This window comes from Sinohyriopsis cumingii, chromosome 7 (genome assembly GCF_028554795.1).
Source record: "Sinohyriopsis cumingii isolate HCF-2022 chromosome 7, ASM2855479v2, whole genome shotgun sequence".
Classification (NCBI taxonomy): domain Eukaryota; kingdom Metazoa; phylum Mollusca; class Bivalvia; order Unionida; family Unionidae; genus Sinohyriopsis; species Sinohyriopsis cumingii.
Window position 1 is genome coordinate 60,516,049 of NC_142967.1, and position 24,766 is coordinate 60,540,814.

At 31.9% G+C, this 24,766-nt stretch overlaps 1 protein-coding gene across 1 annotated transcript in view; it reads left to right on the forward strand.

The window, feature by feature from the left end:
- The window catches only part of LOC149795354 (protein mono-ADP-ribosyltransferase PARP14-like), a 137,511-nt gene that overhangs the window by 55,884 nt on the left and 56,861 nt on the right, over nucleotides 1-24,766 (forward strand). Inside the window, exons 15-17 of the mRNA XM_089963782.1 lie at nucleotides 14,518-14,739; nucleotides 18,031-18,151; nucleotides 21,827-21,931. Of these exons, the coding sequence (XP_089819908.1) occupies nucleotides 14,518-14,739; nucleotides 18,031-18,151; nucleotides 21,827-21,931 (448 nt within the window). The remainder of the gene's footprint in view (nucleotides 1-14,517; nucleotides 14,740-18,030; nucleotides 18,152-21,826; nucleotides 21,932-24,766) is intronic.

The window sequence follows — 24,766 nt, forward strand, 5'->3', positions numbered from 1 at the left end:
CGTAAGAACTTAGGAGTTTTGTTTTCTGAAAATGCCAAAGAATTTTATGAAAATATTATTTTGGAAATAACTGATCAAACTTAAAAAGTATGTTATATTGTTTTGCAAACTATTTATACATAGGTTAGAGATATTATAACTTAGGTGGCAAATATTATCAAGATATTTTACATTTTTACTATTCTAGCATTCTTTTTAATATAAAATGTTGGAAGCCAGAGGTGATAGTGACCAAGGTTTGGTGAGTTATAAATTTTTCATCTAATGATGCTCCCAATTGTAGAAATGTGCTTTAAATTAAGGCAGTTAGTGTTACTGGCTACATTTTAAGAGTTTTCCATGAAATTCTTAAAAGTACATGAAAGGGCTTGATCTGGCTGTGATGTGTACATCGATGTGACATCAGCATATTTAAATAGTGGAAATTTGTATGCTTCATGGGAACAATATTCTTGTGCTTAAAATACTGTACATCATTGCAACACCAGTATATTCAAATAGCAGAAATTTGTGTGCTTCATTGGAGCAATATTCTTGTACTTAAAATGGATCATTTGATAGTGTTTTGCATACAAATTTTATGTAAAAATGGGGGCCCCTGGTGACTGAGTGGTCTAAAGCACTTGCCTTTACCAATCACTGCCATTGCACGTCTGTCTTGATAGGTCTGAGTCTTGGGCTCAGTCAATGTGGTTACGTGAGAAAGCTTGCCAGTAGCTATCCGTGGGTCAGTGGTCCATAATGGGTTTTCCTCGGTTCTTTGTCCACCAGTTATACTGGCTACCATTTTTATTCTGTCTTGTGCTGACAAACCCAATTTTCACTACAAAAAGAACCAGTATCAAAGATGACATGGCATTTTCACTACAAAAAATCCAGTATCAAAGATAACATGTCATTTTCACTAGAAAAAATACAGTATCAAAGATGACATGTCATTTTCACTACAAAAAATCCAGTATCAAAGATGACATGTCATTTTCACTACATAAAGACCAGTATCAAAGATGACATGCCATTTTCACTACAAAAAAAAAACAGCATCAAAGATGACACGCCATTTTCACTACAAAAAATCCAGTATCAAAGATGACATCCAATTTTCACTACAAAAAAAAAACAATATCAATGATGACATCCAATTTTCACTACAAAAGAACCAGCATCAAAGATGACATCCAATTTTCACTAAAAAATAATCCACTATCAAAGATGACATCCAATTTTTGGTACAGAAAATCCAGTATCAAAGATGACATCCAATTTTCACTACAAAAAGAAACAATATCAAAGATGACATCCAATTTTCACTACAAAAGAACCAGTATGAAAGATGACATGAAATTTTCACTACAAAAAATCCAGTATCAAAGATGACATCCAATTTTCACAACAAAAAAACAGTATCAAAGATGACATGCCATTTTCACTACAAAAAAGCAGTATCAAAGATGACATCCAATTTTCACTAAAAAATAATCCAGTATCAAAGATGACATGCAATTTTTACTACAAAAAATCCAGTATCAAAGAGGACATCCAATTTTCACTACAGAAAAGCAGTATCAAAGATGACATCCAATTTTCACTACAAAACAAACAATATCAGTGATGACATGCCATTTTCACAACAAAAAACAGCATCAAAAATGACATCCAATTTTCACTACAAAAAAAACAATATCAAAGCTGACATTCCATTTTCACCACAAAAAATCCAGTATCAAAGTTGATCCAATTTTCACTACAGAAACTCTAGTATCAAAGATGACATCCAATTTCCACTATAAAAAATTCAGTATCAAACTGACATGCCATCCTCATTACAACAAAATCTGGTATCAAACTGACATGCCATCCTCACTACAACAAAATCTGGTATCAAACTGACATGCCATCCTCACTACAACAAAATCTGGTATCAAAGCTAATAACTCATGAATAACCCATTCCATTTTCATTAGAATTAAAAGGTTTTAGGGAAAAACTTAGAATATTGTATATTATCTTAGCACTGACAAGATTGAAAGTAACAATTCATAACCATAAAGAGATCACATGTTGGAAATAGAACAGCAATTTATTTGTAGGTTATTAATTGGGTCATCAATTAAAATTTACAATGATAGTAATTCTGATGCATGTATTAATGAAAAATTCTTACAGCACTCATAGCATTTAAATTGAAATAAAATTTTTACTGTTGTATGCCTTAGATAAATATTGCAGTCAAACTCCTATAGTAGTGTTTATTTCAGTAGGAATGGATCATTTTACTGTTGTATGCCTTAGATAAATATTGCAGTCAAACTCCTACAGTAATGTTTATTTCAGTAGGAATGGATCATTTTACTGTTGTATGCCTTGGATAAATACTGCAGTCAGACTCTTACAGTAATGTTTATTTCAGTAGGAATGGATCATTTTACTGTTGTATGCCTTAGATAAATATTGCAGTCAAACTCCTACAGTAATGTTTATTTCAGTAGGAATGGATCATTTTACTGTTGTATGCCTTAGATAAATATTGCAGTCAAACTCCTATAGTAATGTTTATTTCAGTAGGAATGGATCATTTTACTGTTGTATGTCTTGGATAAATATTGCAGTCAAACTCCTACAGTAATGTTTATTTCAGTAGGAATGGATCATTTTACTGTTGTATGCCTTAGATAAATATTGCAGTCAAACTCCTACAGTAATGTTTATTTCAGTAGGAATGGATCATTTTACTGTTGTATGCCTTAGATAAATATTGCAATCAAACTCCTATAGTAGTGTTTATTTCAGTAGGAATGGATCATTTTACTATTGTATGCCTTAGATAAATATTGCAATCAAACTGCTACAGTAATGTTTATTTCAGTAGGAATGGATCATTTTACTGTTGTATGCCTTAGATAAATATTGCAATCAAACTCCTATAGTAATGTTTATTTCAGTAGGAATGGATCATTTTACTGTTGTATGCCTTAGATAAATATTGCAGTCAAACTCCTATAGTAATGTTTATTTCAGTAGGAATGGATCATTTTACTGTTGTATGCCTTAGATAAATATTGCAGTCAAACTCCTACAGTGATGTTTATTTCAGTAGGAATGGATCATTTTACTGTTGTATGCCTTAGATAAATATTGCAGTCAAACTCCTACAGTGATGTTTATTTCAGTAGGAATGGATCATTTTACTGTTGTATGCCTTAGATAAATATTGCAATCAAACTCCTATAGTAATGTTTATTTCAGTAGGAATGGATCATTTTACTGTTGTATGCCTTGGATAAATATTGCAGTCAAACTCCTACAGTACTGTTTATTTCAGTAGGAATGGATCATTTTACTGTTGTATGCCTTAGATAAATATTGCAATCAAACTCCTATAGTAATGTTTATTTCAGTAGGAATGGATCATTTTACTGTTGTATGCCTTAGATAAATATTGCAGTCAAACTCCTACAGTAATGTTTATTTCAGTAGGAATGGATCATTTTACTGTTGTATGCCTTAGATAAATATTGCAGTCAGACTCTTACAGTAATGTTTATTTCAGTAGGAATGGATCATTTTACTGTTGTATGCCTTAGATAAATATTGCAATCAAACTCCTATAGTAATGTTTATTTCAGTAGGAATGGATCATTTTACTGTTGTATGCCTTGGATAAATATTGCAGTCAAACTCCTATAGTAATGTTTATTTCAGTAGGAATGGATCATTTTACTGTTGTATGCCTTAGATAAATATTGCAATCAAACTCCTATAGTAGTGTTTATTTCAGTAGGAATGGATCATTTTACTGTTGTATGCCTTAGATAAATATTGCAATCAAACTCCTATAGTAGTGTTTATTTCAGTAGGAATGGATCATTTTACTGTTGTATGCCTTAGATAAATATTGCAATCAAACTCCTATAGTAGTGTTTATTTCAGTAGGAATGGATCATTTTACTGTTGTATGCCTTAGATAAATATTGCAATCAAACTCCTATAGTAATGTTTATTTCAGTAGGAATGGATCATTTTACTGTTGTATGCCTTAGATAAATATTGCAATCAAACTGCTACAGTAATGTTTATTTCAGTAGGAATGGATCATTTTACTGTTGTATGCCTTAGATAAATATTGCAATCAAACTGCTACAGTAATGTTTATTTCAGTAGGAATGGATCATTTTACTGTTGTATGCCTTAGATAAATATTGCAATCAAACTCCTATAGTAATGTTTATTTCAGTAGGAATGGATCATTTTACTGTTGTATGCCTTAGATAAATATTGCAGTCAAACTCCTATAGTAGTGTTTATTTCAGTAGGAATGGATCATTTTACTGTTGTATGCCTTAGATAAATATTGCAATCAAACTCCTATAGTAATGTTTATTTCAGTAGGAATGGATCATTTTACTGTTGTATGCCTTGGATAAATATTGCAGTCAAACTCCTACAGTACTGTTTATTTCACTAGGAATGGATCATTTTACTGTTGTATGCCTTGGATAAATATTGCAGTCAAACTCCTACAGTAATGTTTATTTCAGTAGGAATGGATCATTTTACTGTTGTATGCCTTAGATAAATATTGCATTCAAACTCCTACAGTAATGTTTATTTCAGTAGGAATGGATCATTTTACTGTTGTATGCCTTAGATAAATATTGCAATCAAACTCCTATAGTAGTGTTTATTTCAGTAGGAATGGATCATTTTACTGTTGTATGCCTTGGATAAATATTGCAGTCAAACTCCTACAGTAATGTTTATTTCAGTAGGAATGGATCATTTTACTGTTGTATGCCTTAGATAAATATTGCAATCAAACTCCTATAGTAATGTTTATTTCAGTAGGAATGGATCATTTTACTGTTGTATGCCTTGGATAAATATTGCAGTCAAACTCCTACAGTAATGTTTATTTCAGTAGGAATGGATCATTTTACTGTTGTATGCCTTAGATAAATATTGCAATCAAACTCCTACAGTAATGTTTATTTCAGTAGGAATGGATCATTTTACTGTTGTATGCCTTAGATAAATATTGCAGTCAAACTCCTACAGTGATGTTTATTTCAGTAGGAATGGATCATTTTACTGTTGTATGCCTTAGATAAATATTGCAATCAAACTCCTACAGTAATGTTTATTTCAGTAGGAATGGATCATTTTACTGTTGTATGCCTTGGATAAATATTGCAGTCAAACTCCTACAGTACTGTTTATTTCACTAGGAATGGATCATTTTACTGTTGTATGCCTTGGATAAATATTGCAGTCAAACTCCTACAGTAATGTTTATTTCAGTAGGAATGGATCATTTTACTGTTGTATGCCTTAGATAAATATTGCATTCAAACTCCTACAGTAATGTTTATTTCAGTAGGAATGGATCATTTTACTGTTGTATGCCTTAGATAAATATTGCAGTCAAACTCCTACAGTAATGTTTATTTCAGTAGGAATGGATCATTTTACTGTTGTATGCCTTAGATAAATATTGCAGTCAAACTCCTACAGTAATGTTTATTTCAGTAGGAATGGATCATTTTACTGTTGTATGCCTTAGATAAATATTGCAATCAAACTCCTACAGTAATGTTTATTTCAGTAGGAATGGATCATTTTACTGTTGTATGCCTTAGATAAATATTGCAATCAAACTCCTACAGTAATGTTTATTTCAGTAGGAATGGATCATTTTACTGTTGTATGCCTTAGATAAATATTGCAATCAAACTCCTATAGTAATGTTTATTTCAGTAGGAATGGATCATTTTACTGTTGTATGCCTTAGATAAATATTGCAGTCAAACTCCTACAGTGATGTTTATTTCAGTAGGAATGGATCATTTTACTGTTGTATGCCTTAGATAAATATTGCAATCAAACTCCTACAGTAATGTTTATTTCAGTAGGAATGGATCATTTTACTGTTGTATGCCTTAGATAAATATTGCAATCAAACTCCTACAGTAATGTTTATTTCAGTAGGAATGGATCATTTTACTGTTGTATGCCTTAGATAAATATTGCAGTCAAACTCCTACAGTAATGTTTATTTCAGTAGGAATGGATCATTTTACTGTTGTATGCCTTAGATAAATATTGCAATCAAACTCCTACAGTAATGTTTATTTCAGTAGGAATGGATCATTTTACTGTTGTATGCCTTAGATAAATATTGCAGTCAAACTCCTACAGTGATGTTTATTTCAGTAGGAATGGATCATTTTACTGTTGTATGCCTTAGATAAATATTGCAATCAAACTCCTACAGTAATGTTTATTTCAGTAGGAATGGATCATTTTACTGTTGTATGCCTTGGATAAATATTGCAGTCAAACTCCTACAGTACTGTTTATTTCACTAGGAATGGATCATTTTACTGTTGTATGCCTTGGATAAATATTGCAGTCAAACTCCTACAGTAATGTTTATTTCAGTAGGAATGGATCATTTTACTGTTGTATGCCTTAGATAAATATTGCATTCAAACTCCTACAGTAATGTTTATTTCAGTAGGAATGGATCATTTTACTGTTGTATGCCTTAGATAAATATTGCAGTCAAACTCCTACAGTAATGTTTATTTCAGTAGGAATGGATCATTTTACTGTTGTATGCCTTAGATAAATATTGCAGTCAAACTCCTACAGTAATGTTTATTTCACTAGGAATGGATCATTTTACTGTTGTATGCCTTGGATAAATATTGCAGTCAAACTCCTACAGTAATGTTTATTTCAGTAGGAATGGATCATTTTACTGTTGTATGCCTTAGATAAATATTGTAGTCAAACTCCTACAGTAATGTTTATTTCAGTAGGAATGGATCATTTTATTGTTGTATGCCTTAGATAAATATTGCAGTCAAACTCCTATAGTAATGTTTATTTCAGTAGGAATGGATCATTTTACTGTTGTATGCCTTAGATAAATATTGCAGTCAAACTCCTATAGTAATGTTTATTTCAGTAGGAATGGATCATTTTACTGTTGTATGCCTTAGATAAATATTGCAGTCAAACTCCTGTAGTAATGTTTATTTCATTAGGAATGGATCATTTTACTGTTGTATGCCTTAGATAAATATTGCAGTCAGACTCTTACAGTAGTGTTTATTTCAGCAGGAATGGATCATTTTACTGTTGTATGCCTTAGATAAATATTGCAGTCAGACTCTTACAGTAATGTTTATTTCACTAGGAATGGATCATTTTACTGTTGTATGTCTTAGATAAATATTGCAGTCAAACTGCTACAGTAATGTTTATTTCAGTAGGAATGGATCATTTTACTGTTGTATGCCTTAGATAAATATTGCAATCAAACTCCTACAGTAATATTTTAGTAGGAATGGATCATTTTACTGTTGTATGCCTTAGATAAATATTACAGTCAAACTCCTATAGTAATGTTTATTTCAGTAGGAATGGATCATTTTATTCTTGTATGCCTTAGATAAATATTGCAGTCAAACTCCTATAGTAATGTTTATTTCAGTAGGAATGGATCATTTTACTATTGTATGCCTTAGATAAATATTGCAATCAAACTCCTATAGTAATATTTATTTCAGTAGGAATGGATCATTTTACTATTGTATGCCTTAGATAAATATTGCAGTCAAACTCCTACAGTAATGTTTATTTCAGTAGGAATGGATCATTTTACTGTTGTATGCCTTAGATAAATATTGCAGTCAGACTCTTACAGTAATGTTTATTTCACTAGGAATGGATCATTTTACTGTTGTATGCCTTAGATAAATATTGCAGTCAAACTCCTACATTAATGTTTATTTCAGTAGGAATGGATCATTTTACTGTTGTATGCCTTAGATAAATATTGTAATCAAACTCCTACAGTAATATTTCATTAGGAATGGATCATTTTACTGTTGTATGCCTTAGATAAATATTGCAGTCAAACTCCTATAGTAATGTTTATTTCAGTAGGAATGGATCATTTTACTGTTGTATGCCTGAGATAAATATTGCAATCAAACTCCTATAGTAATGTTTATTTCAGTAGGAATGGATCATTTTACTGTTGTATTGCTTGGATAAATATTGCAGTCAAACTCCTACAGTGATGTTTATTTCAGTAGGAATGGATCATTTTACTGTTGTATGCCTTAGATAAATATTGCAGTCAGACTCTTACAGTAATGTTTATTTCAGTAGGAATGGATCATTTTACTGTTGTATGCCTTAGATAAATATTGCAGTCAGACTCTTACAGTAATGTTTATTTCACTAGGAATGGATCATTTTACTGTTGTATGCCTTAGATAAATATTGCAGTCAAACTCCTACAGTAATGTTTATTTCACTAGGAATGGATCATTTTACTGTTGTATGCCTTAGATAAATATTGCAGTCAAACTCCTACATTAATGTTTATTTCAGCAGGAATGGATCATTTTACTGTTGTATGCCTTAGATAAATATTGCAGTCAGACTCTTACAGTAATGTTTATTTCAGTAGGAATGGATCATTTTACTGTTGTATGCCTTAGATAAATATTGCAGTCAGACTCTTACAGTAATGTTTATTTCAGTAGGAATGGATCATTTTACTGTTGTATGCCTTAGATAAATATTGCAGTCAGACTCTTACAGTAATGTTTATTTCACTAGGAATGGATCATTTTACTGTTGTATGCCTTAGATAAATATTGCAGTCAAACTCCTACAGTAATGTTTATTTCACTAGGAATGGATCATTTTACTGTTGTATGCCTTAGATAAATATTGCAGTCAAACTCCTACATTAATGTTTATTTCAGCAGGAATGGATCATTTTACTGTTGTATGCCTTAGATAAATATTGCAGTCAGACTCTTACAGTAATGTTTATTTCACTAGGAATGGATCATTTTACTGTTGTATGCCTTAGATAAATATTGCAGTCAAACTCCTACAGTAATGTTTATTTCACTAGGAATGGATCATTTTACTGTTGTATGCCTTAGATAAATATTGCAGTCAAACTCCTACATTAATGTTTATTTCAGCAGGAATGGATCATTTTACTGTTGTATGCCTTAGATAAATATTGCAGTCAGACTCCTACAGTAATGTTTATTTCACTAGGAATGGATCATTTTACTGTTGTATGCCTTAGATAAATATTGCAGTCAAACTCCTACAGTAATGTTTATTTCACTAGGAATGGATCATTTTACTGTTGTATGCCTTAGATAAATATTGCAATCAAACTTCTATAGTAATGTTTATTTCAGTAGGAATGGATCATTTTACTGTTGTATGCCTTAGATAAATATTGCAGTCAAACTCCTACAGTAATGTTTATTTCAGTAGGAATGGATCATTTTACTGTTGTATGCCTTAGATAAATATTGCAATCAAACTCCTATAGTAATGTTTATTTCAGTAGGAATGGATCATTTTACTGTTGTATGCCTTAGATAAATTTTGCAGTCAGACTCTTACAGTAATGTTTATTTCACTAGGAATGGATCATTTTACTGTTGTATGTCTTAGATAAATATTGCAGTCAAACTGCTACAGTAATGTTTATTTCAGTAGGAATGGATCATTTTACTGTTGTATGCCTTAGATAAATATTGCAATCAAACTCCTATAGTAATGTTTATTTCAGTAGGAATGGATCATTTTACTGTTGTATGCCTTAGATAAATATTGCAGTCAAACTCCTACAGTAATGTTTATTTCAGTAGGAATGGATCATTTTACTGTTGTATGCCTTGGATAAATATTGCAGTCAAACTCCTACAGTAATGTTTATTTCAGTAGGAATGGATCATTTTACTGTTGTATGCCTTGGATAAATATTGCAGTCAAACTCCTACAGTGATGTTTATTTCAGTAGGAATGGATCATTTTACTGTTGTATGCCTTGGATAAATATTGCAGTCAAACTCCTACAGTGATGTTTATTTCAGTAGGAATGGATCATTTTACTGTTGTATGCCTTAGATAAATATTGCAGTCAAACTCCTACAGTAATGTTTATTTCAGTAGGAATGGATCATTTTACTGTTGTATGCCTTAGATAAATATTGCAGTCAGACTCCTACAGTGATGTTTATTTCAGTAGGAATGGATCATTTTACTGTTGTATGCCTTAGATAAATATTGCAGTCAGACTCTTACAGTAATGTTTATTTCAGTAGGAATGGATCATTTTACTGTTGTATGCCTTAGATAAATATTGCAGTCAGACTCTTACAGTAATGTTTATTTCAGTAGGAATGGATCATTTTACTGTTGTATGCCTTAGATAAATATTGCAGTCAGACTCTTACAGTAATGTTTATTTCAGTAGGAATGGATCATTTTACTGTTGTATGCCTTAGATAAATATTGCAGTCAGACTCTTACAGTAATGTTTATTTCAGTAGGAATGGATCATTTTACTGTTGTATGCCTTAGATAAATATTGCAGTCAAACTCCTACAGTAATGTTTATTTCAGTAGGAATGGATCATTTTACTGTTGTATGCCTTAGATAAATATTGCAATCAAACTCCTACAGTAATGTTTATTTCACTAGGAATGGATCATTTTACTGTTGTATGTCTTAGATAAATATTGCAGTCAAACTGCTACAGTAATGTTTATTTCAGTAGGAATGGATCATTTTACTGTTGTATGCCTTAGATAAATATTGCAGTCAAACTCCTACAGTAATGTTTATTTCAGTAGGAATGGATCATTTTACTGTTGTATGCCTTAGATAAATATTGCAGTCAAACTCCTATAGTAGTGTTTATTTCAGTAGGAATGGATCATTTTACTGTTGTATGCCTTAGATAAATATTGCAATCAAACTCCTACAGTAATGTTTATTTCACTAGGAATGGATCATTTTACTGTTGTATGTCTTAGATAAATATTGCAGTCAAACTGCTACAGTAATGTTTATTTCAGTAGGAATGGATCATTTTACTGTTGTATGCCTTAGATAAATATTGCAGTCAAACTCCTACAGTAATGTTTATTTCAGTAGGAATGGATCATTTTACTGTTGTATGCCTTAGATAAATATTGCAGTCAAACTCCTATAGTAGTGTTTATTTCAGTAGGAATGGATCATTTTACTGTTGTATGCCTTAGATAAATATTGCAATCAAACTCCTATAGTAATGTTTATTTCAGTAGGAATGGATCATTTTACTGTTGTATGCCTTAGATAAATATTGCAGTCAGACTCTTACAGTAATGTTTATTTCAGTAGGAATGGATCATTTTACTGTTGTATGTCGTAGATAAATATTGCAGTCAAACTCTTACAGTAATGTTTATTTCAGTAGGAATGGATCATTTTACTGTTGTATGCCTTAGATAAATATTGCAGTCAAACTCCTACAGTAATATTTCAGTAGGAATGGATCATTTTACTGTTGTATGCCTTAGATAAATATTGCAATCAAACTCCTACAGTAGTGTTTATTTCAGTAGGAATGGATCATTTTACTGTTGTATGTCGTAGATAAATATTGCAGTCAAACTCTTACAGTAATGTTTATTTCAGTAGGAATGGATCATTTTACTGTTGTATGTCGTAGATAAATATTGCAGTCAAACTCTTACAGTAATGTTTATTTCAGTAGGAATGGATCATTTTACTGTTGTATGTCGTAGATAAATATTGCAGTCAAACTCTTACAGTAATGTTTATTTCAGTAGGAATGGATCATTTTACTGTTGTATGCCTTAGATAAATATTGCAGTCAAACTCCTACAGTAATATTTCAGCAGGAATGGATCATTTTACTGTTGTATGCCTTAGATAAATATTGCAGTCAGACTCTTACAGTAATGTTTATTTCAGTAGGAATGGATCATTTTACTGTTGTATGCCTTAGATAAATATTGCAATCAAACTCCTACAGTAATGTTTATTTCAGTAGGAATGGATCATTTTACTGTTGTATGCCTTAGATAAATATTGCAGTCAAACTCCTACAGTAATGTTTATTTCAGTAGGAATGGATCATTTTACTGTTGTATGTCGTAGATAAATATTGCAGTCAAACTCTTACAGTAATGTTTATTTCAGTAGGAATGGATCATTTTACTGTTGTATGCCTTAGATAAATTTTGCAGTCAAACTCTTACAGTAATATAGCAGCTATTTATTTATGGGTTATTCACCAATTAAAATTTGTACATGGCAGTAATTATAATGCATTTACTACTAAACATTTTTGTAACATTTAAACAGGAACTGACCATTTTACTATGCAGATACTTAAAGTAATGCTTACTTCTTAAATTCTGTCTGTCTATCTGTCTATCTGTCTGTATGCATGCATGCTTGCATGTATGTATGTATGTATGTATGTATGTATGTCTCCATTGATCTAAAGTAGAACAAGCCAGAGTTACAACAAAATATTACAATAATTACATTACACAGGCAAACTTTATTTGAATGCAAGGAACTTCAAATGGTTCTCTGCAGTAGAGATGGTGAAAATTCTGCTGAATATCATTCATCAGAAAATGAAATATTGTTGTATCTAAAATGTCATCACATTTCTGTATCCATAGATGTACTAGTTGTTATAATTTTATTTTTCTTCAAGAATTTTTTTTTAATCCTCAATTCACATTCTTGATTTTAATGGCTTTTATGTGCACTTTTATGTTTATCTTTAATATAATGACCAGACAAGTCAAGACAAGAGAGGATAATATAAGACAAGACCAGACAAGAAAGTACAATATAAGACAAGACAAGACAAGAGAGGACAATATAAGACAAGACAAGAGAGGACAATATAAGACAAGACAAGATAAGAGAGGACAATATAAGACAAGACAAGAAAGTACAATATAAGACAAGACAAGACAAGAGAGGGCAATATAAGACAAGACAAGACAAGAGAGTACAATATAAGACAAGACAAGACAAGAAAGTACAATATAAGACAAGACAAGACAAGAAAGTACAATATAAGACAAGACAAGACAAGAGAGGACAATATAAGACAAGACAAGACAAGAAAGTACAATATAAGACAAGACAAAACAAGAGAGGACAATATAAGACAAGACAAGACAAGAGAGTACAATATAAGACAAGAGAGGACAATATAAGACAAGACAAGAGAATACAATATAAGACAAGACAAGACAAGAGAGGACAATATAAGACAAGAGAGGACAATATAAGACAAGACAAGAGAGGACAATATATGACAAGACAAGACAAGAAAGTACAATATAAGACAAGACAAGACAAGAGAGGACAATATAAGACAAGACAAGACAAGAGAGGACAATATAAGACAAGACAAGAGAGGACAATATAAGACAAGACAAGACAAGAAAGTACAATATAAGACAAGACCAGACAAGAGAGGACAATATAAGACAAGACCAGACAAGAGAGAACAATATAAGACAAGACAAGAGAGGATGATATAAGACAAGAGCAAGACAAATTTTATTTGGAGTCAGAATTGCATCACATAATAGGAAACAATAGCTTGCTGGAACTATTTTACTGACTGTAAACAATAATACAACAATTTATTCAACCATCAGACATAATTCAAATTTTATATTTTTCTTTCTAGTCATAAAATTATGCTTCTTTGCTAAAATTGCTAACCTCTCCCCCATTTGTAATTTACATTTTAATAATCCATGCAGGAAAATCATTTTTTGTGTCAAGATTCTGTTCTCTCTTCTGTTATATGCAGTGTTAAAATACATGTGCATGATGGCTGGCCAATACATGTAAGATACTTCCCTCCCCCCAATTTATAACCTCTGTTTAAAAATTCAATTCAGAAAAGTAATTTTGCATGAATTAAATATGCACTGCATGTGGTGTTAAAATACACTGGTTAAAATAATGTCTTGCCATTTCATACTTATGATATCATTTTCTTGCATACCAATTTGGAATAGGCAAGACAAAACTATGTAAACCATACAAAAGGATAATATAATTGTTAATGCATCAGAAGCATATCATCCAAAGGGAGGTAAATCCATTCAAAACCATGTCTAAGTGACACAAGTCAACATTTAGGGCAACCAAATGCTACAAGAATGTATGCAAGACTAGAAACTAGCATGCTAAACATACAGCCAATTAAGGTAGCAGCAGGAACATCATTATTTGTGTTTTATATGGATCATTTACACAATAAGCTCACAGACAACATCTTTAAGAGAGGTTTAAAGTTAAGGACCATTATTTTCATTTATTCATTATTCATACTAATTGTGCAAAACAGGGTGTGGTGGAAGATCATCTCAAGTCATGTATTGAGTGCAATTATAGGTGTTCACATTATGGGAATATACTAATAGCCACAATCACTTGCACATGAAAAAAAAAGATTTGCTTATATGTACTCAAATTTGTATGATATAACTCATTAAAGTGTTCTTTAATTATTTTGCTGTAAGATAGTAAATGTGTCATTATTATTGTGTTTGACTTGTCTGCTTGTTGTAAATAATTTTCCAGGTCTGTACATTATTATATATTGACATGTCACTTTGTTGTAGGCTCTTTTTGATGTGATAATAGCAGCATTAAAGTTGGCAGCCAAAAAGGATTGTAAATCCATAGCAATGCCAGCCATGGGATGTGGATACCTCAAGTATCCAGCAGCATTGGTTGCCAAGGTGATGTATGATGCCGTTGGAGATTGGGCCAAGAAAAATATCTCAAGTTCATTGACAACTGTGAAGTTTGTTCTCTTCTTCAAGGACAAGTCTACGCAGGATGTGAGTAAACATGTGTGTGTGTGTGTGTGTGTGTACATTAGGGCCTGGAATTTTAATGGCTATTGCTGGATATTTTTTCTGAAAATTAATGTGGCAGCCAGTATTTGTAAAATTTAATATAAATCATCCACAAGGAGGTAAAAGATATCAGCAGAAAGGAAATCATTGCAATACTTAATTATTAAATGTACTTGCAAATGATTCATTTTTATCTCAAGGTTTGCTGTCATTCAGTGTTAGCATTATCTTTTCTTGTTTCACTAGTTTTCTCTCAAACTATTTATTGAAAAAAAATTCTTTCAGAAAACTATGCTGAAGAATTTCCACTAACAAGAATATTTATTCAACTCTACTGCTTTTCAAATTATTAAATGAAAATAAGCAGACCTACCACCTTGATAATACATAACACTTAATTGACTGGCCATTGGTAAAGTTTTATATCTCTGGGTCCTCAGATAAGTCCTGGAGAATTATAATAAAGATAGTTGTTGTTGTTAATATATTTTTTTTTTAAATTAGGGCCTAGACTACGGTTATTTTGGTCTAAATGTCCAATGTGCTGGCACACTGCCACACATTACAGTTAAAAAGTACATGGGGTGGGGGGAATTTCATAAGGTCAACAGTAATAGACTAGAGTAAGGTCTAGGGTAATATATGCTATAGAAATAGACTGAAGTAAAGTCTGTGTTAATTTAATCTGGGAGTGACTTTTGTAAGGTCTGTAGTAATAGACTACAGTAAAGTCTGGGTAATTTAAGCTGGGAGTGACTATTGTAAGGTCTGTAGTACTAGACTACAGTAAAGTCTGGGTAATTTAAGCTGGAAGTGACTTTTATAAAATCTGTAGTAATAGACTACAGTAAAGTCTGGGTAATTTAAGCTTGGAGTGACTTTTGTAAGGTCTGTAGTAATAGACTACAGTAAAGTCTGGGTAATTTAAGCTGGGAGTGACTTCTGTAAGGTCTGTAGTACTAGACTACAGTAAAGTCTGGGTAATTTAAGCTGGGAGTGACTTCTGTAAGGTCTGTAGTACTAGACTACAGTAAAGTCTGGGTAATTTAAGCTGGGAGTGACTTTTATAAAGTCTGTAGTACTAGACTACAGTAAAGTCTGGGTAATTTAAGCTGGGAGTGACTTTTGTAAGGTCTGTAGTACTAGACTACAGTAAAGTCTGGGTAATTTAAGCTGGGAGTGACTTTTATAAAATCTGTAGTAATAGACTACAGTAAAGTCTGGGTAATTTAAGCTGGGAGTGACTTTTGTAAGGTCTGTAGTAATAGACTACAGTAAAGTCTGGGTAATTTAAGCTGGGAGTGACTTTTGTAAGGTCTGTAGTACTAGACTACAGTAAATTCTGGGTAATTTAAGCTGGGAGTGACTTTTGTAAGGTCTGTAGTACTAGACTACAGTAAATTCTGGGTAATTTAAGCTGGGAGTGACTTTTGTAAGGTCTGTAGTACTAGACTACAGTAAATTCTGGGTAATTTAAGCTGGGAGTGACTTTTGTAAGGTCTGTAGTACTAGGCTACAGTAAAGTCTGGGTTAATTTAACATGTAGTGAAGACTGTAATACAATGTCAGTTCTGTGTATAAAGCCATTCTGTATCATTGTGATTAAATTTAAACTGTTCAAAGGATTACGTGAACAAAAAGCACATGTCCATGTGCAAAAAGGTTGACAACACAGAACTTACCGAAATCTTCACTAACTGACTTGTAAATTTTATCTTAACTTAGATAACTTCATGCATTTTACCTGTTCAACTTTGGCCTGAATATTTTTTGAAGGTTTTGTTTTGTTTTCTTTACCCCTCATTTGTTTCCCCAATTTCCTCAGAAAGATTATTTTTTCAAGATTTGGTACAAGTGTGAGTTTTCATTCATTTCTCCAGATCATAAGAAGTAGAGACAACTGTGTGAGAAATCGGAATAAAAACATTTTTAAAAACTGAGTACCTTTGACTTTTTAACCACTTACTTTTAATCACTTAAAAGGATGTTCATTACTTTTAGAGAGTAAACTTAAGTTGGGTTGAAATATGATGCTTAGTGCCACATTAACATTCCAAATGTGCATTTTTATATCCACATTTTTGCAATTATTTTGATTGGTCTTGTTCATAATCGATTGGGATGTCCATTTCATGCTATTATTTTGATTGGTCTTGTTCATTATCCATCAGGATGTCCATTTCATGCAATTATTTTGATTGGTCTTGTCCATTATCCATCAGGATGTCCATTTCATGCAATTATTTTGATTGGTCTTGTTCATTATCCATCAGGATGTCCATTTCATGCAATTATTTTGATTGGTCTTGTTCATTATCTATCAGGATGTCCATTTCATGCAATTATTTTGATTGGTCTTGTCCATTATCCATCAGGATGTCCATTTCATGCAATTATTTTGATTGGTCTTGTTCATTATCCATCAGGATGTCCATTTCATGCAATTATTTTGATTGGTCTTGTCCTTTATCCATCAGTATGTCCATTTCATGCAATTATTTTGATATGGTCTTCTTTATTATCCATCAGGATGTCCATTTCATTCAATTATTTTGATTGGTCTTGTCCATTATCCATTAGGATGTTCATTTCATGCAATTATTTTGATTGGTCTTGTTCATTATCCATCAGGATGTCCATTTCATGCAATTATTTTGATTGGTCTTGTTCATTATCCATCAGGATGTCCATTTCATGCAATTATTTTGATTGGTCTTGTTCATTATCCATCAGGATGTCCATTTCATGCAATTATTTTGATTGGTCTTGTTCATTATCCATCAGGATGTCCATTTCATGCAATTATTTTGATTGGTCTTGTCCATTATCCATCAGGATGTCCATTTCATGCAATTATTTTGATTGGTCTTGTCCATTATCCATCAGGATGTCCATTTCATGCAATTATTTTGATTGGTCTTGTTCATTATCCATCAGGATGTCCATTTCGTACACATGTTCAAGTGTCAGTTGCTTCATTTGACCTGAAATCAATTTGCACTGATTAAAATAGAGTGATTATATTAGGTATCATGTTTTAAGTCAAATGATGAATGTAGCTCATTGGGAGGATGGTGGTCCAAGCTGAAGGTAACTTTTCAATAGACTCTTCCATGTGCCCTGAACTCCATGTGCATATATTTAGGATTATGATTTGTGATGAAGGTTTTCAATGCTAAATGCAGTCCAAGAGGGTGGGGTGAAGGAGGAGTGGATATAAAACAATACAGATTTTTATGATGGTTATCATCTCTAGTTAATTCTATTTTTTAGGCCTTCCAAGAGCAAGCAACAAGAGTCAACATCAGACAGCAAAGGCCAGTTTCCATACATGATGTTAAAACACTCCAGAAAGACAGTTCTTGTATTCTAATTGACCCTAGTGATGATTCAGGTAATATTTTTATTAAAGTTCAAATTGTTGTGTTGATGGAGTTTCAGGAAACTATGTATTAGTGTAACAAGGCCCACTGGATATAAAAATTGAGGTCATTATATACACACAGATCTTGCTATTGAAAAGTATAAAAATGAATTTCTCCAAAAAATACACTCCTCTATGCAATTCTTGGCTGTATTTGCTTTATGTGATGTTTAACATGTTGTGTATTCCTTTCCCCATCATAGATGTTTTGCTCCATATTTTAGTACTAATGCATGACCTCATATTGTTAGGTTCTAATTAACTATGAAAAAACTATATTAAAATCTGGTTTTTAATAGCATGGCTGCTTTTTGAATATTGTGAAAAGGTTTTTTTTAAAAAATGTAGTTTAAACTTTTAAAAATATTGTTTTTATTGAGATAAACTTTGATACAATGATTTATGTGTACAGTTATGACTCTAGTTGTAAACTAAGTAACAGAGAGAAGCAAAACCAACAAATTTAGTAAAATCAACAAATAAATTTATTTCTCAAAGTTACAAAGTGAAAATTTAAGAAAAACTTTCAGTATTGTGAATGAAACCCCAAAAAATCCGAAATGCTCTATCACAAGTTCAAAACAAGGAATGTTCTGAATGAATTCAAATAATCTTGAATGTGTTGATGTACCAATAGTCTTGAATAGTTAGATGTACAAAAACTCTTGATGTATCACAATGATATAATCCAGAACATCTTTGATTGAAAATAAAATAATCCCAAAGTAGTGTTTTTGTCCAAAATGGCAATGAGCACTTTGTAATTCCAATGAATAATTTTAATAAATGATTCCTCTTAAATTATATCTGAAGACAGCTGAAAACAATTTCACAGACTGATTTTAAGGTAGGAATGAATAATTTTTAAATCTCATTCATATATACCAACTGTCACTTACCTACTAAACAGTAGTATATCTGGCAAACTTCACTAACTTGTAAACAAGGTCAGGCTTCTAGGACATTTTATTTGTAAACAAGACTAGGCTTGACCTTGAACTCAAATGTCAGTAAACAAATAGTCAGGTAAGCCAAGCATCTACAATCAATTATGGACAAAATCTAGTACACAATACAAATTAAATATACATAACACAACAAATTAGAGGTCAGCAATAGATGTTTCTGTTTAAGCCTAATTTTTAATCCTCCATACCTGAAAATCCTATACTCATTATTACTATAAATTTCTGCTGTATCATTTATGAAAAATTGCATTTGCAAGTGTGATTCACAAAAGTTATCACAGATATTACCTGCCTGTTATATGTGGGGGGGGGGGGGGCTAAAACGTTTAGGAGCCTTATTGTTCTTCATTAAATCAACCAGCCTTTTGTCCTCACCCTACCCAACTTTCTGGAGTGTAAATACTATGGGAGCATTAGTAAAAATGTTTGTTGTGTCCAGGCAATGGGTTTTACATGCTGATGGAGTGGCATCTTTCATGGCCAGAGCCACCAATGCCTGGGACCAGGCAAGGACTTGTGCCACAGATCCCACAGAAAAGTGTCCATACCATGCAAAAAAAAATTAAAGTACAGAAAATGTATGATTTTTGTATAATACTTGATGATTTGTATGCAGGCACAAGCAGAGATGAGTTTACATATAAAAATAAAAACAATTTCAGAGGAAGCTAGGAGGTATGTGGGAACACTGCATCTTTGGGTACTGTGGCATATACATGGTGGATTTCAGACAAGGGTGCAGAGTTTGCCTATTCTGGCAGTGTGGCACCAAAACACACACCATTTACCAAATTTGCATCAGATGCAGCAGCATGAACATGTTGAAAGCAATAAAAGAACTGGTGGGTCTTGTGAGGAAATGCTTTGAGGAAGTAGAGTGCAAGCTGTGCACAATTAGATAATGGCATTACATGTAGAATGAATTATATATATTAGTAGATATCATTCAGCATGTTGTATAAAATGTTGTAGCACAACAATCCTGCACTTTAATAACCTGCTCCAGAGAGAGCACTTATAACCACTTACCCAAAGTCAATATAACAATGCACTGGATGCAGTACTGACAAGCAATGCATGGGTGGAGAAGCCGCCCTATGTGACACCAGCCATTTTACCTGTCCAGCTGACTGGTTTTCATCAGTGTCAACCAAAAGATCATAAACAATTTGAAGGATGATGTAATTTGATGCCGATTGTGGAATTTGTCAGGCTCTTTTCAAATGGAGTCCATATATGGGTATATAGTCACTATCAGAGATATATATATATATATATATATATATATATATATATATATATATATATATATATATAGAGAGAGAGAGAGAGAGAGAGAGAGAGAATCTCATTGAGCTCATCATCAGCATTGATGAAAAATGCACTTAGATGGTAGCTTGGTAGATACACACACACACACACACACTTACTTACTTACATACACACGTACATACACACACACACACACACACATACATACATACATACATACATACATACACACACACACACACATACATACATACATACATACATACACACACACATACATACATACATACATACATACACACACACACACATACATACATACATACATACATACATACATACACACATACATACATACATACATACATACATACACACACACATACATACATACATACATACATACACACATACATACATACATACATACATTACATACATACACACACACACACACATACATACACACATACATACATACATACATACATACATACATACACACACACATACATACATACATACATACATACATACATACATACATACATACATACATACATACATACATACACACATACATACATAGATACATACATACATACATACATGCACACATACATACATACATACATACACACATACATACATACATACATACACACACATACATACATACATACATACATACATACATACATACACACACACATACATACATACATACATACATACACACACACACACACACACACATACATATGCACGCATGCATGCACGCACGCACGCATGCACGCATGCATGCATGCATGCATACATACATACATACATGCTAAGACTAGTTGGTCAATAATTCCCAGAGTCAACCATGCCATTTTAGTGTTTTAACACAGCTGACTAAAGACGGGGCTGGCAAACAATGTGCTGTTCACATTGCTCTTATCGCAAATATATTTTTTTTTAAATTGCCAAAAAACTTTTTTGAGTGTATTAAGTTTAAGTTATTTAGTGGAAAGTTATTCACAGATTTCTTATGCCGTAAGCAAAATCAATGTTGTATTATGGTGAATTCACTTTGCAATTGGGACAGGTTCCAGATATTCTGCACATGTTTAAATATTACAATTAGAAAAAGCAGATAATTCTAAACAAGGGAATAAACACATGTACCCAGTTCATTTCAATCTTTTCTAGAGCTCTGATGATTTTGCACAAATGTATACAACCATACAAATGATATCTTGACCAAATAATATAAGATGTGTTTCTTTTTAGACAGTTGATTCTTAAACATACTAGTGTAATGTCTTTACCATTTATTATTTCTTCATTAAAATTACTAGATGGTTGATAAGAAAGTTAAAGTATGCAGACACTGGTAGAGTTATTATTTCTTTTAATGCAGTTTGCACAGTTGGTAAAATGAAAGTAAAAGTCTACACAGGAGATGTCTTAAATGAGACAACAGATGCCATCGTTAACAGTGTTGGTGCAGATTTTTCATTTCAAGGTAAGATTAAAGTAGGGCACCTTGTTTCACTATTACATAATTATGGCTAATTACAGTAACTTTAGCAGCACTTGAGTGATCCATTAAAACACCTTATATATATATATATATATATATATATATATATATATATATATATATATATATATATATATATATATATATATATAATCAGGGATTCTGAATATGTTTAATTACAGGACACAATAACCCATCAAAGGTATATACTGTAAGAAATCAGGCATGATCATAAAATATGTCGGTGTCATATCATGCTCTCTGTGATTTGTTTATTGATCAAAGTAGTCCAATAAACACCTTAATTAAGTCATACTCAACTGTTGTTAGCTTTACACTTTGTTTCTTGGTTCAATACAGGTGTTAACAACTAAGCCAACCAGACAGCTCAAGAGCTATCCAAGTTAAATAGGGGTAGAGAAGGACGATTTTCTTTGCTATTGAGCAGTAGTGCAATAAATTTCAAAGATTGCGTTCTCAATAAAGATATTTGTTTGCTACTCACTATCAGATTGCGTTCTCAATAAAGATATTTGTTTGCTATTCACCATCAGATTGCGTTCTCAATAAAGATATTTGTTTGCTACTCACTATCAGATTGCGTTCTCAATAAAGATATTTGTTTGCTACTCACTATCAGATTGCGTTCTCAATAAAGATATTTGTTTGCTACTCACTATCAGATTGCGTTCTCAATAAAGATATTTGTTTGCTACTCACTATCAGATTGCGTTCTCAATAAAGATATTTGTTTGCTACTCACTATCAGATTGCGTTCTCAATAAAGATATTTGTTTGCTACTCACTATCAGATTGCGTTCTCAATAAAGATATTTGTTTGCTACTCACTATCAGATTGCGTTCTCAATAAAGATATTTGTTTGCTACTCACTATCAGATTGCGTTCTCAATAAAGATATTTGTTTGCTACTCACTATCAGATTGCGTTCTCAATAAAGATATTTGTTTGCTATTCACCATCAGATTGCGTTCTCAATAAAGATATTTGTTTGCTACTCACTATCAGATTGCGTTCTCAATAAAGATATTTGTTTGCTACTCACTATCAGATTGCGTTCTCAATAAAGATATTTGTTTGCTACTCACTATCAGATTGCGTTCTCAATAAAGATATTTGTTTGCTACTCACTATCAGATTGCGTTCTCAATAAAGATATTTGTTTGCTATTCACCATCAGATTGCGTTCTCAATAAAGATATTTGTTTGCTACTCACTATCAGATTGCGTTCTCAATAAAGATATTTGTTTGCTACTCACTATCAGATTGCGTTCTCAATAAAGATATTTGTTTGCTACTCACTATCAGATTGCGTTCTCAATAAAGATATTTGTTTGCTACTCACTATCAGATTGCGTTCTCAATAAAGATATTTGTTTGCTATTCACCATCAGATTGCGTTCTCAATAAAGATATTTGTTTGCTACTCACTATCAGATTGCGTTCTCAATAAAGATATTTGTTTGCTACTCACTATCAGATTGCGTTCTCAATAAAGATATTTGTTTGCTACTCACTATCAGATTGCATTCTCAATAAAGATATTTGTTTGCTACTCACTATCAGATTGCATTCTCAATAAAGATATTTGTTTGCTACTCACTATCAGTCCTGTAAATGAAAATAAAATGGGAAGAAAACTCATTTAGTTGAATGATTGCCCCAGTGTTTATGCTATAGACATAACAGTTATGGGGACTTGCACCACGAGGTTGTTACAATTGTGTTGGTGTATCAGTACACATCAGACCTTAGGAACATAAAATATGTTATGCCTAAGTCCTTATTAAAAGGAGAAAGATACAAGTAAAAATGAGTAACTTTTATTATCAACAACAAAAGACTGAAGTAAATAAACACTGTAGGATTTGGCTGGAAATAACCATGAATTAATTGTTACATATTTTTGATGTTGTAAGTCAACTTATTGGTAAACAATAAGTAATTTTTTTTTTTTAAAAGTTTCGATGGAAAATAAATTTTACTTTCAACTGTGTGACATTTGTGGTGCTTGTGAGAGCATATATAACTATCATCTCAGTGAAAGTGTGGAGTCCTTTTTTCTCCTGAAATTAGTGCTGATGTGACTCTACCACTAAATCACTGCCATACTGGTGAAATTTCCAAACTCTCCATTATGGGAATGAATCACTTGCTTAATTGAAACTGTTTTGTATATTTAATTTATATTATATTCTTGAACATTGTCCGTGATTGAAGGAAGAGTTTTTGCCTACCTGAATATTGCAATGTTTGTTGAGATATTTAATAAGCATTTAGTTTAAGGCCTAACCTTGGTTAGCTTAGACAGTTCTGGAAGTAAAGGTGTTGACAATTTGGTGACATTTTCATCAGAGATTTGGGAATTCCAGAGCAATATATTTTGCGGTAGGTCAAGTGAAAAAATATTAATTAATATATATATATATATATATATATATATATATATATATATATATATATATATATATATATATATATATATATATATGATAAACAAATTTACATTCAAAATTCATATCAGTCTTTGGGAATCTATGATCAATGTTTATAGCTGTGTTCAGATATAAATTGAGAGGAATTATTTTTTTAAATTATTCATTGGAATTAAACAGTGATCATTGACATATGGACTAAAATACTATTTAGGATTTTGTGGTACATCAGAACATTCAAGACAATTGGAATTACTTTGGAACATTCTATACTTTTGGACTTGTGATAGGACTTTTAGGATTATTTGGAAATTAATTCACAATTGTATGTCTTTTCAATTTTCACTTTGTATTTTAGGAAA